Source organism: Sardina pilchardus, chromosome 18 (genome assembly GCF_963854185.1).
Source record: "Sardina pilchardus chromosome 18, fSarPil1.1, whole genome shotgun sequence".
NCBI classification, from domain to species: Eukaryota; Metazoa; Chordata; class Actinopteri; order Clupeiformes; family Clupeidae; genus Sardina; species Sardina pilchardus.
In genome coordinates, this window is record NC_085011.1 from 31,677,728 (window position 1) to 31,693,557 (window position 15,830).

Sequence of the window (15,830 nt, forward strand, 5' to 3'; positions counted from 1 at the left end):
GAAATCTGTGCTTTGGTCTGATGAGTCAAAATCTGAGATCTTTGGTTCCAACCACCGTGTGGACTGCAGAGTGAAGGCAAAAGGGCCATCAAGTGCTAAGCATCTCTGGGAACTCCTTCAAGACTGTTGGAAGACCATTTCTGGTGACCTCTTGACGCTCATCAAGAGAATGCCAAGAGTGTGCAAAGCAGTAATCAAAGCAAAAGGTGGCTACTTTGAAGAACCTAGAATATAAGACATATTTTCAGTTGTTTCACACTTTTATGTTAAGTATAATTCCACATAAGTTAATTCATAGTTTTTTGATGCCTTCGGTATGAATCTGCAATTTTCACAGTCATAGTCATGAAAATAAAGAAAACTCTTTGAATGAGAAGGTGTGTCCAAACTTTTGGCCTGTACTGTATATCATATAAAAAGGGCAACATTAATTTTAGGCTGAATATATAATCCAATAAATAAACTAATTTTAAGAAAAAAAAACGGCTATTTCATCCTAGCCTGGGTGACATCCCAACATATGAGGTCGGGAAGTTCGGTCTGGCTTTGCTCCGTTGTGGCACAACTATGCTTGAACCAGAGCTGTTCAGACCATACCAATCAAATCGTCATGTATCAAATTGTATATGATGATGGACAGATGATCAACAGTAGATGATCACCAAAGATGCTGCTCTGATTGGTTGTAGGTCTATCGAATTGAGTGAAGAGGCCTTTTTTTCCTGGTTTGGTTGAAATATGCCCCATAAGCACAGCCCAGTAAAGCAGTATCAGACTCAAATTCTGACCAGGAATTTGAGCATGACAATGTCAGGCTAATTTCATCTTAGGTTAGAGGAATCTTTCACACATTGGATAACAACACATTGGATAACAACAAGCCATACCAATTATGTTTTCCTGCAGGGTCTTTGGATTGGATGGCGGGAACTCTTGTGGCCTCTGTAGAACTGGATTGACTCTTCTCTCCAACATGTGCTTGGCTGTGAGTATTGTTTCTACAATACTGTAAAAATACAAACAAAAAGTAAACAAGTGAAACAACTTTTTACTGATCGATTCTCAGAAAACATGCTGTAAAAATGGCATAATAAGGGCAGAATGATTTCCATTTAATTCCACCATGTCCAAGTGAATAAAAAGGAGAGGGGTCCTGTTTTATGTCAGCAGCAAAGGCATATCATAATCCAAGTGGTTGTAATAATTTGGAGTTTAAGATGTTTAGCCAATGCAGCTGTCTGAATTTTTTATTTTGTTAGCAGTTGGTTGTAATAGCATATTTTTGGTGCCATACTTTTGCTTCCTTCACTCATCCAGTGACAGCATGGCCTAACCTACTGCTAGGTACTGGTGTGAATGGATAATTGCCAAGGAGGTTAGATTTGTTTGTTTGTCTGTCTGTTTGTCTGTCTGCTTGTCTGTCTGTTCATTAGCAAGACAAATAAAAATGTCGATGACATTTTCAGAGAAGGTCTGAAATGACCCACGGAAGAAACGATCAAATTTTGGGAGTGATCCGTATCACCGTTTGGATTCAGGAGGCGGTGATGTTTTTCAGTTAAAGGAGTAATGGCATGGTATGGCCACATGGTGGCGATCTGAATAGTTTAGGTTCAAATGTATGACAACCAAGGACAAACAATACAGGCGGAGGTCTACCCTCTCTGAGTGCTTTTCTAGTTGAATAATTGATTAACCATTCAAGATACGGCCGTTGTAACAGGAATCAGGATGGACGGCAGCGGAGTGGGCAGAAGTCGCGTTTCCATTGCTAATATGCGCAAAAACTTTGTCGATATTGTCTTAATGTCAAAAATCACAATTTTCGCAATTGCGGTGATTCCCTAACATTAGGCTATAAACTAAATTAAAATTGTGTGTATTCTAGCGTAATTTAAAGGGGAACTGTGCAGGATTGGCGATTTCATCTCTGGTTTCGGTTTCGTTTTTCGTTTTCGCTCATTTAATGCTTGCATTTTCTCTGCAGAGCTTCCCCGACAGCTTTAGTGTGTATATTTATACATGTATAGGCTATATTTAAATATATAAATTGCAAGCGTGGTTCTTCGTCTCAGACTTCCAGATGTAAACAAGGAGCGATCGTCTCCTGCAGAAAGTTGCATAGGGTCTTCTTTAAGTCATTAGGAGACATGGCGGATATCAACATAACCCAGATTTACACTAAATACATTCAAATTGCCACCACGGCACTAACGCTGATTATCAGCCATCAGCAGAGGAGGCGAATGAGACTGCTGGAGGCACTGCAAGCCCCTTACCCCGCGTTCATGCTGTCTACGTCCGTCAACGGATCTCGGAGGTTGTGTCTACCGTATGTGTATTTGCATACACGTGATCTGATTGGCTGAAGGATCCGTCGCTGCCTGAAAAGTTGAACATTTCTCAACTTTCTTGACGGAGGCAACGGAGCTGAAGAAATGGACGGACCCACAATGCATTTCAAGTCAGCCCCATGCAAAGTGAAAGAGATTTATTGACGGACGTAGTCAGTGTGAACGCGGGGTTATAGCCTACGTGGGAGCGGTTGCGTATGCGGTGTTTTTGGGAAAGTGTTGTCGGCGAGTTCACAGAGGAGCTGTGGATTCAACATTTTAGAATGACACAAGCAGTGATGCCAGTAATGCGTTACTAAGTAACTGTTTGTAACGCGTTACTAAGTAGGTCTCCTACTGGGTCAGCTGCCGTAGCGTCTGTCACCGAATGTTGACTGTTTGTCCGAGTGAGTGGAGGGGGCGGGACTTAGCCATAGGTCAATTTAATGGTCAATGGAAACGCAGCTAGAGAAGGCCAAATGATTTCAAAAAGTGTCCTTTTTTTATTTTTCTGTTTTTAAACACTCCAAAAAAGGAAAACGAAAACTGTTCAAAAATTCAAAATAAATAGGCACTGAAATTCACCAGGCTAGTTTTCACTTGATCCTGAGCAAAATCTGCCAACTGGATACAGACATGTTATCCTCATGCATCTCTCTCCCAACTAAACCCATAGGGCCTAATACAGACCAACACCACTATAGCTGTAGCTAGCCTGGCACGCTCTCCCAGTGACGTAACACCTTCGGCGTTGCTGTCGCTGGTCTGATCAACTGCTAATCGGGAAGGATTTCTGAATTCCCCAAATCTGCGGAACTGCCCCCTTTGGTCGAGAACCAATCAACTTTGAGCAGCTCCAACGGCTCTGGGTAGAGGCGTGTTCAAGGCAGAGGAAAGAGTGTTATTATTGGTTTAAACTCGGCAAACCGCTTTCTGACATCGACCAGTAGCAAATCGAGGCACTTAACACTAGAAGCGCCGCGCCCCTCTGACCCACTTATACCTAGAAGCGCCGCGCCCCGGTCATTTGACCGCTTTGACGACCTACTAGAAGCGCCGTGCTGTTGTGAACTACTTAAAGCGCGGCGAGGCGGTCAAAAGACCGCTGAGTCCTTAGACTGGGAGGCTGTTACTTACACATAATGACAGCTAGATGGCGCTTCGTGCACGAATCAAATCGTTTGAATACATTTGTCAGACTGTGTTGTCTGTGGTTGTTTCATTATGACATAGGTCTACAGCACGTTTGAGTTATCTGTCCATTTATTTGTGTTGATTTGTGTTGTTTGAGGTAAAAACTCTGGAGGAGTTCTTGAACAAACCTTGAGCAAACTTGACTTTCAACTTTTTCATAGTATTTCATTTTTTATATTTCGTTTTTACATTTTGTATGCTAGCCTACTTAGAAATACCGGTATTGGCTATTTTAAAACGGAGGCATACGCGTTCTGTGATTAGGAGCCTGACCCGACGGGAGGGGAGGGAAGGATGAAAAATGTCGACCCAACACCGGTGTTGTTGGATCTCGAGATCCGTAACCCGCAGTTCGGGTTTGGGCAGATAATCTAAGATCTAAAATGAATGGATGGCTAGTTCTAATTCACTCCCCAAATTCACTTCTATTCATTTAATAGGTCTATGTTCGCGCCGCCGAAAATGATCGGACCGAACAAAGAGCCTAACCTGGTTTCAATTACACAGTAGCCAGGATTTCATGCCGCTTTTACAGGCTACCGCGGCTACTTTCTAAGACAATGTTCATTCATTTAGGGAGAAGCATCTAGGGTCTAGCTACCTCGGAGGGAGGGAGGGAGCAGAGAGCAGAAATGCTGAGCAGGCATAGGCGCGAGAAGTAGGCTAATTAAAAATGATGAGTGAAAAAGACATTCTCCGTTTTGCGAATGTGTAGGCTATGTTTCGATGTCTGCTGAAAAACAGCTATAGGCCTATTGTGAATTCGTGATTTTGAATTCAGACACACATCCACAATGCAAAGGAACAGAGCCGTAGCCTACTGGTTAGAGCTTTAGCCTCGAAGCCCGATAGTTGCTGGTTCGATCCCCGACCTGGGTAGACTATGGCAGAAGTTCTTTTGAGCAAGGCATCAATAAAGTATATTTTATTCTTTTCTATTCACACAACGAGCCTACACGCATGCTGGCGAATTCGAACATTCTAAAACGCGCATATACGATGAAACATGATTGCGCATTCTTCCACCAGTTGCATGTAAACAACAAACAGCCAGCTTACAGCCATGCAGGAGGCAGAGTGGGGGTGGGGAGGTGTCAATGCCACAGTGATGTCTGTAGCCTAAGATCATATCCACACGTAGCAAAACGACCCTCCCCCCCCCAGTGAACTGGTTAGACGTGTATGGGGGAGGGGGAATGATCGGTTTCAAATAGGCTATGTTTGCAATGGACACTGTGTTATGTAGCCTATAGACCCCGAAGCCATTTGCTTTGAGAATAACGGCTGGCTTCATGGCTGATAATGGCTTTAGTTGCCACTTCATGTCTACAGAACATGCAACTGAGTCCTGTGTAGCCTATCGTAGCAACGAGCACAATAGGCTACTGATATGGTGTATCCAGTGGGAATCGTTTATAGGCTCGCGTTTATTTTTCGCGTGTGTCTCTGATATAATTATTTTTAGATGCAAAGTCTAACTGGCTTAGCCAAAGTTTGTCAGATGGCGGCTCAATTTGGCTTATTGGCTGGCGAAATTATTTTTCGTTAATGGTAAACAAATTTCAGAGAGCTTGTTATTAAAAAACATTAACAAAAAATAATTGTACGTCGACGTTCAAAAACGGTCAATGAATTCAGTCAATGAGCTATAATATTAGGCTACTGCCAGGATGTGAACCCGGGCCTTCAGCGTCGCAGGTGGGGAAGATAACGCTGCGCCACTTGCCGTTTTACTTGTTCTGCGACGAAACTCAGTTAGTCCAGCAAAGTAATGTCTCAGTCATGCTCTCAGCAAAATCTGGAGTATAAAAGAGGGCCGTGCTGGTGTTGCTCTTTACATCCACCAACGACAATGAGAGTGGTTGTGTGGCGATGACGTATTTTGACAGTTCAGTCACTTGTGCGAAGTCGTAGCCTACTCATAAATGAAAGCCTACCTGTAAAGTTTGATTTCGTAGGCTACTTGTAATTTTTGAATTCGTATTTTTTTCCCATCCGTATTCTGATGGATAAAATAGGCTACACACAATATATTTTATGCACGACTGGACTCATTTGAGAACTCACAAATATGTATTTTATGCACGACTACAGACAAATACGAACGTGCATCAAATCTATGACACGAATATATTGACAGCTATCTCACTCCATACAAATAGAAGATAAGATACAACTATGAATGTACGTAGGCATACGCGCCCTACGTACATAAATAGGCTACGACGGACGAATTTCAGCTGAAAATATTGTTTACACATGTAGGCCTGCCTAATAGAACGTCGCAACGTTTTCAAAACAAACTCGCATTTTACCACTGTAGATCGCCTCCATAGACTATGCCATGTAAATGAAAAATAGTTATTAAAATAAATCACATGTATAATAAATATTGCACATATATAAACTATATGTTTTATGGTAAAATATTATTCTCATGCCCGACTGTCAGGAAACCCTTGCGACATCTGCTGTGAGAAAAGAGAATAGCAGCCTGGACAAACATGGCCGAACGCGAGACAACATAGTGTTGTCACATAATGAGCGCAAAATAGCTCTAAACTAGCTTGTACCGGTGTGCTTTCGATCATGTAAAAATTCTGGGTGACAAAACAGGCGTATTTAGGGAAAGTCGTGAACGTAGGGTCCTGGAATTTAATCGAGTGAAAAGATTTTTTTTTTTTTGTAATCGCTGCGGTCAAATGACCGCAGCCCGGCAGTTCTAGGTATATCTAGGTCAAACCCACACGGCGCTTCTAGGAATACGCGTCAGCGGTCAAATGACCGGCGCTTGGCGCTTCTAGTGTTAGGAGGCGGGTCAACCAGCGCTTGGAGAAACCGTGTTAGCACAGGCTCTTGGTCAGACTAAAGTCTCGCAGAGCCTTTCAAGTCGATGGCAATCAGGCTAAGCTGTAGCCCCACCTTTAACATTTGAAAATCTCACTGCACGCAATTGGATAACAGTAGACGAATATTTACTCTGACTGATTCCGGACTTCGACGCAATTAGATAACATTACGACCAATGTGTACTGAGTTTTGAATGATGCAGTGTTGTCGTCATCAGTTTAACTTTCCTTAACTTGCATCATTATTCGTGGCCAGAGTATCTTGCAGACACAATTCAAATTGTGTTCTCGCGAGAACTTTGGATTTCCAGGGTAATACAATTCACATTAAAGATTTTGAAAATACACAACTCAAATACCTACCCCTAACTGCACCCTTCGAAGAACATGGATGAGCATTCATGCACGAACGAGAATTCAGATGCACGAGAGCAAGCCAGGCTAGGCACTCTTGACAGGGGTAGAGCTATATAAAATGAAAAGCCAGCCCTGGTGTCTGTACTAAGTCTCCATACAATCGCTCACATCAGCTTCCTCCCCAAGCAGGTTACTTTGCTAGCTAGTTCTATATTCTTGTAGGTAATAGTTCCACAAATCCCCAAAGGCAGATGAGTTTATAATATATATATTATAATACATTATCGCAAAAGGAGTATGACCGTTAGATTGATGAACGAGCTGTGAAATGATGCTAGAGGGTCAAGAATATAATTAGCTGGAGTTTTTCGAGCCCTGCCCGTTCCACTGATGACTGACGTGTTTAATTTCCAACTCAGTTGCTGTAAATGGATTAGGAATAGGATTTTGCAAAAATGGCCAAAAACGTGAATTCCATACCCTACCTTTAACTTCCTGATCTTTTGCAGCCCAAATGTTCAACAAAGTTATGTTGTTACTTTACTTGTAATTTTGGCCCTGCATGGTGTTTTAAACGGACACTATGTAAGCCTGAGGAAATTTCATTGTGAAATTCTCCCATCTAGCGGTTAGGGATTATATTGCAGCCTATAGAGACTACGGTAGCCATCTCACGTCAAAAACATAACCCAAAGATCTGCGACGAGACAAAACTGTTGCGGAGGTGTGAATTAAATTACATTTTCTTTTACTGTCTATGATTCAACGTTGCACATCGTTGCCAGCATTTGCAAGCCGTTGCAAAACATTCATTAGGTCGTTGCAGTATATTAATCTCGTCGTGAATCTACCAAGACAATTTCCCCTTGGGGATCAATAAAGTATCTATCTATCAATGGCCCTAGTTCCAGTCTCCTAGTCAAAACATAACTTTTCTCTTGTCGTTGCTTGTGTGTGATGGCAATAAAGCTCACTTTCGGACACGTAATAAATTAATTAACTTTGCCTGTTAACCGAGCTAAGCACAATAGCTAGCTAGCACAGTAGGCTACATAGAAAAATAATGGGAAGGGCTAGTCAGGCTGGCTAGCTAGGTAGCTAAGGACTGTGGTTAAACTTGTTATTGCAAACTAACCTGAAATAACATAAAATCGAAACTTCCCCATTGTCATTGCTTGTGTGTGATACCAATAAAACACACTTTCAGACACAATAAACCATTTTATTTAGCCTGTTAACCGAGCTAGCTAGCTAACGTTTGCACCGAAGGCGTAGCCTAATGGGAAGTGATGTTCGCTAGCTAGCTAGCAGTTTTGTACACGCAACCTTACAGGTTGGTTACAGCTCCTCGAGTCACGGTAAAATGTCATGTTTGGTACATAGCTAATTTAGATACACTTATGATGTGGGTGCTTGCGTTTCTTTACGAATCTGCAGTCTTAGATTGTATAGAAATGGCCGTCTTCACGCTGCTTCTCTGTGTAACGTGAAACGTGTTTTTCCCCAGCGGTATTAACAGGTAGTGTTTATGTCCCTCTCGGCACTTCATATTGTTCTATACACCGGAAAGACATGGAAGCCTTCCGGTGAACGTCCCTCTCTATGTAAATGCAGAGAAGTGATTCTCCGCCCAGTAGGACAAGTCAGATCATTGCCATAGGTTATTTTACACCAAAGAGGATCTATTTATGAATGCAGACGTTGACTTGAGGTACTAAAACACTGAAAATCCTACATAATGTACCTTTAAGATCAAGGGCAATAATAAAAGCCTATTCAGTTCAGTCCAAAGGTTCAATCTTAGTCATCTGACCATAAACCTTTTTCCACATGATAACAGATTATTCCAGATGTGTTTTTGCACTGAGCTCCAAGCGCTATGTTTGGAGAAATCAGGGGTATGATGACCCTGTTATTCATTGTTCATCATATTTTCAGAAATGTTGACTTTTTTTTTTCATTATTTTGATGTTGTACAGCTAAATTTGTAAATAAACCTGGAAAAATTAAATGGGTTTTGATTTCAGGCTGTAAGACAAATAAAGTAACTATTTCAAAGGGGTATGATGGTTTTCAATAGGCACTGTATAACAATCCAATTGTATGTTTGTTTTGCATGTGAATATGGAGTAGAGTAGCCTATATTAACCTTTACAGGCTTCATTCCAGCCAGAGGTAGCCTTGATCCATGTGTAGCCTACATAAAGCTCTCTGAAAAAGTTCTCAAGAAAAGTATATATTTCAATGGTCATTTAGCCCTTACAATTTAACCCACTCCTCTATCCCAAAGAAAAGTGGAACATCCCCAATCCCTAATCCTGAATGTGCAAAATAGAGGGCAAAATGAAGGGCAGAGGGGAGAAATTACCCTTATACTACATTATAGGTCTGTATGTCTTTATGTGTAAATACTTGAAAAACATGTTCTTACAAAGATTCTGCTGTACACAAAACAGTCAAGATTTGGCTATGCAACACTCACATTTTGTGGCTGCAAACTTCCATGAGGTCTCAAGCAGAGTTTGTGGCTGGGGTCATTTACCAAGTAGTTCTTCAGGCTGTGGCCTTCCTTCAAATGGACTTGGAGCTTTTCCCTGCGTCGTCTGTGGGATATCATGAGTATATCACAAGCGACTCAACAACTTTTAATTGTGAACTGAGCACAAAAACACTGATATTGACAAATAATAAAGTTGCTGAGTCTACATGCAGTATACAATAAATTGCCTACAAGTCAAAACAGACAATTTGTGGTAAATTGCCCAGGCCACCACCTAGCACCAACACATGTGAATAATATTTGAAAATCTCAAACATTTGGGGTAGAATGGTTCATGACAACACTATGCTAACTGACAAGCTTAAACGTGGCACCAGATAGAGCTTGCTATTTTTCTAGTCAGTTCAGAAAATCTATTTGAGGTGTTTTTTTTTGTATGAAGAGACTTACCTTAACACTCTCTCGAATGATAATTTTTTATTCAATTTATTAGGGACTTACACACTAAGGAAATTGTGCGTAATTTAGAGTGTGTAAGATATTTGTTGTTTGACCAAATTGTTTTTTGCTGCTCAGGTAGAAGATCTTTTAGAGGCTACAATAGAATTGGAATGATTATTGTGAGTGGATTTAAGCAGCTTTATTACTTCGGCCCCAATAACATGTCATGCAGACCCAGCTTGATAATATGCACAAAGATGATGTTATTATGCAAGGTCCCATAATATCTGTGTAGTGCTACAACATACTTACTTGTTGCGGCAGTAGAGAGCCATGCACACTGTGCCTAGAAGGCTGATCCCTGTGGTGATGCAGGTGATAGAAAGTACTTGTCTCTTGTAAACTGCTTTACTCTCTGGAGAGAAAAAAAATCCAATAATATACTTCAATCCACATATTAATGTCCACATCCATGACTGAGGTGCCCTTGATCATAACACCTAACCCTGTTCTTCCAAAGTCTTCTTATTACAGTGCACAAAAATGCACTGTACAGTTCTTCCTAGGCTTCAACTTCAACTTTGTATTCTTCTTCTTCAAACGCACGCAATTCAGCTTGAACCGTTTAACGTAGAAACTTCATTCAAACTGTGTTACGTACATCTTACTTAGGACATGTGTGCTATGACTTGTCAACTTTGTAACTTTGTAACTTTTTAAACTATTAGTTAAAAACTATTACAATTTCCCCCATAGACGGCAGCAATTAGAATCTTACGGCAGCAATTAGAATCTTACGCCAGCTGGTCAGCCACCTGCAGCCAACTGTCAGTTTCTCTGGCTTTAAGCATACAGTCTCTCAGAAGACTACATATCCTGTTAACTGTTTCCTCTGTCCACAACTGTTTCAAAATAAAAGTCCTCACTGCTATAATACACTATTAAATCATTTAACCATTGAAACTACTCATCTATTGAACTTTTTAACGATTCCAACTGTCAGTTATCATCAACTATGCTTCCATTCAACTACATGGAACCTCCATGTACCTATCTGGGCTTCTGGCTTGATTCGAACCTCTCTTTCAAGCCTCATATCGATTCTATTAGGAGGAAAATACTTCAGAATTTACGACTTTTATATCAATAAATTAACTGTTTCACACAGCAGATTAGGCTAAGAATTGTTACTCAACTTTTATTTCCGATAATTGATTATGCTGATATAGTTTATATGAATAGCCTACTACAGAATCCCACCTTAAATCTTTAAATGTTGTTTACAGCAGTATCTGCCGCTTTGTGCTGAGGTGTCCATTTCTAACTCATCATTGCCATATGTACTGTCAGTTGAACCTCTTGTCACTGAGTAAATGTATCTTTTTAAATTATCCTCTTTATTTGAAAGAATACTTAACCCCATATAGGTCAACCTATGGCCTCAGACATCATGATCATCTTTTCTTTTCTGTCCCAAATATATCAAAAGAAGTGGGAAGGCGTGCTTTCACTTTTAAAGCTCTCTCTGATTGGAACAGTTTACCTTGCTCATTAAGGTCTACTTCTTCAATCTCTTCTTTTTCACTCTTTAAATCATCTCTCTTAACCTACAGTATCTGCACTTAGGTGATGAGTGTAAATGTTTTTCCAGTGTAAGCCTATGACTTACACCCTCTCCTCATTTAATGGCTCTCTTCCAAAGTGTATGTGTGTGTGCATGTGTGAGTACATGCATGTGTGCATGTACATGTATGTTTATGTGTGTAGGTATGTATGCACAGTATACATATACAGTATGTTTGTATGTGTGTGTATGTGTATGCATATGTATGTGTATGTACATATATGTTTGTCTTGGTGGTGTATTTGTGTATTTGTTTATTTTTTCTATTTAGTCAGGGTTCTCTCCCGTAATATCTAACATCTAAGATCTACTGTACTTAATATATTCTGTTTTACTTTTATTACTTTTACTATTGTCTTTTTTGTGGTACTTTTGTATCTTATGTAATTCTGTTTTGGGTAGGGAAGAGATGGGTTGGGGTGTTTGGCAACGATGAAGAGCTTCAGTCTGTGTGTGTGTGTGTGTGTTTGTGTTTGTGTGTGTGTGTGTGTGTTGGGTGTTTTTGGTGTATGTTGAGGACCCCCTCGAAAACGAGATGCTCCATCCTCTAATAAAATAATTTGAATTTGAATTTATAGTCTGAAAAATACGGCACTTGCACTCCCTGTATTTTAATGGAGAACATTTATTTGTTTACCATAAATGATTCATCCACAAAGAAAATTGGTGTCCTTAAAGGTTGTATTTTTCCTCATTTTTTAAATTAAAGCATTTTAAGATCAATTGTCAAATGATGATTTTATATTCCTCTTTTCAGTCAGATTTAGCATGGGTTCATAAACTTATGAGCACAACTGTATGTGAGCATGGCAGATCCAATGCTTTTGATGCCACAGTCTTAGCGGATGATCATGAGTTAACACATAATGTCCGGAAGTTCAATTGTGTACAGCCTGAATGGCATCATGGTGGTGATGGTGGTCCTAGAAGTATGGTTCTAGCAGTGTGTGTACCGTAATTACTGGCTTGATAAGAGGCATTGGATGTCTGTTGCATGCAAAAGTGGAACTGTGGCACACCCAGTTGACTCACAGCATTGACTGTGTCTCTGGCCGGCGAATCACTAAACCATACAAGTAGGTGGAGGAGGTAGTACTTAAAATACTGAGAGACACCGGTTCAGCCACTTATTTTTTATCTTGCAGTCCACCCTTCCATATTAGGTTGCAGTTTGGGTAGGAAGAGTAATTATAGGTCTGTGGATGAACCTGACACACAAATACAATGTTGTGTGCAGTCCATCTCACCATTATTTACTTTCAATTAAAGGTTTTCCAGCAGAAATGTATGTTAATAGATTCATTATACAAAAATCACTTACCCATGAACTCAATGCCCAAATGTTCAGCTGCACAAATAAAGAGAATACAAAAACAGAATGTGGATAATGTAACAGAAAATGAGAAAAAGAGCAAAGAAAAATCAATTCAATGATTTAGGCAATGCTTTGTATAATAAGGTGTGTTAACAAACAATTTACAAGACACATAAAACTTGTATGCAATATTTTACTCAAATGTATAACAAACATATTCATTAATTGTAACTTAGTCTATATTGAAGAATATCATGCATGAAAACATTTTGAACAGAAGAAAACAAAAGGCTATATCATACACTTGACTTGGCACAACCTAGGTCTAAACACGATGGAAGGCTGAATTCTTATCTTATTCAGTAATGAATATTTCATCTTGTGCTCCTATCCATTGAAAATTGAACATTGCGTAGGCTACCAGCGTAGAAAAATAGATGATCCAAAAATCACTATCTTACACCCAACTGAAAAGCATTACTTATGAAAGAGGCATGATTTATTTAGAAAAGAACCAGACTGATCCACCACCTCCTTAATTTAGGTTGATATGAAAATGTGGAACGTGGACTTTCTCATTGACCTTCTGAAGGACATTTAAATCCAGAAAGAACACAAACCAGTCTTTGATTTTGTAAACGTAAGCATAGTGAACTGAATAGAGAATAGCCTACAGTAAAATGGTGTGTCATCACATAGCCTTACAAGGAATTGACTTTGTGAAATTTCACTTTTGCTTTGAGGTTTGTTTGTAAAGACTCAAGATGTGTGTAGATTCATAATTAAAAACTCAATGGCAGGTGCTTCTAATATCAATTTATCTATGATGATTCTGTAGACTGACACCTGCAGCTTTGAATGCAGTAGAGAGACTGGCAAAACATGCCAACTTCCATAACAATAGAGCTGAAAGTGCAAATGTGTAGATGACTTCTGTGAAAAGTGGACAGATTCCAACGAAGTAGGCTATGGGATTATGACTTCACGTCAAGTTCAAACTAAAGATCCACAGTCAGTAAGCTCCAATATCCAAAGTGGGTGATTATAACAGGGTTTTCCCTATTTAACAATGCACAGTGGCCTCATGGATAAGGTAATGTTGAGAAATATGCCGCTGTATGACACGGAAATGGGGGGGGTGGGGGGGGGGGGGGGGGGGGCATGAAGCCATATCAGCTTATTAAGCATCAAAATTTGTTCATTTGTAACGTTCTTTGTAACCTTTGTAACCTCCATGTAAAACTAGGCCTACTGCTGACATCAAACAATATGCTGTTTCACCTTGTAGTGACACTCGACCTTAATACAGCCCTTGGGAGTGAAAAGATGCTTAAGCCAGTGGCAGAATGCGAGCAAGAGTTGTATACATGAGGAACGCCCAGATTTTGGGGTTGCTCCTCCCAAAACGTGTAACTCCATCCATCACACGTAAATGACAGATGGAGACAGGGGAGAATTCACACAGGCTAATATGCCGCACTTACGTGCTTGTTTTGCCTTGTGCACCCTTACACACACAGGAGAATTCCCCCCAGGGAGGTATTCCATCAACCTCGCTAAAGAAAGTGGCGCTTAAAAGACATAGCCTGGCTTGAACTAGCGTAGGCTTTCACATGGGGCTGAAGCCGTTCCATTAACTCAAATTAGCTGCATCTTGTCCTCATTTATTTAAACAAGGTTTAGGTCAGCTTTATGTCTGCTTGTGCATGAGGTAGAAAAAGTAGACCAAACCCGTAGATTGACGAAAAGAGCATATGTTGCCAATTCTAGAGGATTTCTGTTTCATTTACAAGCGCCATCTACAGGATTTTCATCGAAAGTCATCAAATTGAACATCGAGAGAAATTAGATAGTTGCCTACATAAATAGGAGAATAAAGAAATTATTATAATGAAAAAGTTATGATGGTCTGAATTGGGAGTTTGATTGACTTCACCCTGAACAAAACGAGTGAATAAGAAGGCTATATAGACTCAAAACAACTTTGGCATAGACTATTCAACATTTAGCCTACATTCGTAGATTAAAAAGGGTTCACTCCAAAATCTTGCTTAGGTGGTCATAAAAGAAATTAGTATGAACGTAATATGGTCTCCCATAAGCATAGGCCTAGTTCTGCCAAAGTGGTTTGAAGGATGTTACGCCCAAAACACACCCATGACTGATTAATAAACATAAGTACAACCCTTTTGAACAATGCGTCTGGCCTCTGATCACAAAATCCCGCTGTTAAATTTGCGAATGTGGACCAGACATGCCTTAACACTAGAAGCGCCAAGCGCCGGTCATTTGACCGCTGATGCGTATTACTAGAAGCCCCGTGTAGATTTGACCTAGATATACCTAGAACTGCCGGGCTGCGGTCATTTGACCGCAGCGATTACAAAAAAAAAAAAAATCTTTTCACTCGATTAAATTCCAGGACCCTACGTTCACGACTTTTACGCGTGTTTTGTCACCCAGAATTTTTACATGATCAAAAGCACACCGGTACAAGCTAGTTTAGAGCTATTTTGCGCTCACTTATGTGACAACACTATGTTGTCTCACGTTCGGCCATGTTTGTCCAGGCTGCTATTCTCTTTTCTCACAGCAGATGTCGCAAGGGTTTCTTGTCAGTCGGGCATGAGAATAATATTTTACCATAAAACATATAGTTTATATATGTGCAATATGTATTATATATGTGATTTATTTTAATAACTATTTTTCATTTACATGGCATAGTCTATGGAGGCGATTTACAGTGGTAAAATGCAAGTTTGTTTTGAAAACGTTGCGACAGGCCTACGTGTGTAAAAAATATTTTCAGCTGAAATTCATCGTAGCCTATTTATGTACGTAGGACGCGTATGCACATGTACATTCATAGTTGTATATTTTATCTTCTATTTGTAGGCTATCTTTTAAAGCTCAGACTAATGTATAAGCATTTTTGCTGGACTGACTGAGTTACGTCGCGTCAAAAACCCATTTCCAATTATATACAGTAGGAAACGTTCAGTGGCGCAACGTTAACTCCCTCGACTAATAAGCAGTAGACTCGGATTCACATCTAGGCACGAGCGAAATGGTGTAGCTTATATTGACTGAATTCACTGTCCGTTTTTCAACATCGATGAACAATTATTTTGAGACCCTATGCAACTTTCTGCAGGAGACGATCGCTCCTTGTTTACATCTGGAAGTCTGAGACGAAGAACCACGCTTGCAATTT

General features: G+C 40.1%; 1 protein-coding gene across 1 annotated transcript in view; it reads right to left on the reverse strand.

Annotated features, from left to right (window-relative positions):
- The window catches only part of LOC134064349 (pro-neuregulin-3, membrane-bound isoform), a 60,623-nt gene that overhangs the window by 10,742 nt on the left and 34,051 nt on the right, over positions 1 to 15,830 (reverse strand). The window contains exons 4-7 of the mRNA XM_062520265.1: positions 12,620 to 12,646; positions 9,987 to 10,089; positions 9,216 to 9,336; positions 888 to 1,006 (exon numbers count right to left, since the gene is read on the reverse strand). Coding sequence (XP_062376249.1) covers positions 888 to 1,006; positions 9,216 to 9,336; positions 9,987 to 10,089; positions 12,620 to 12,646 — 370 coding nt within the window. The remainder of the gene's footprint in view (positions 1 to 887; positions 1,007 to 9,215; positions 9,337 to 9,986; positions 10,090 to 12,619; positions 12,647 to 15,830) is intronic.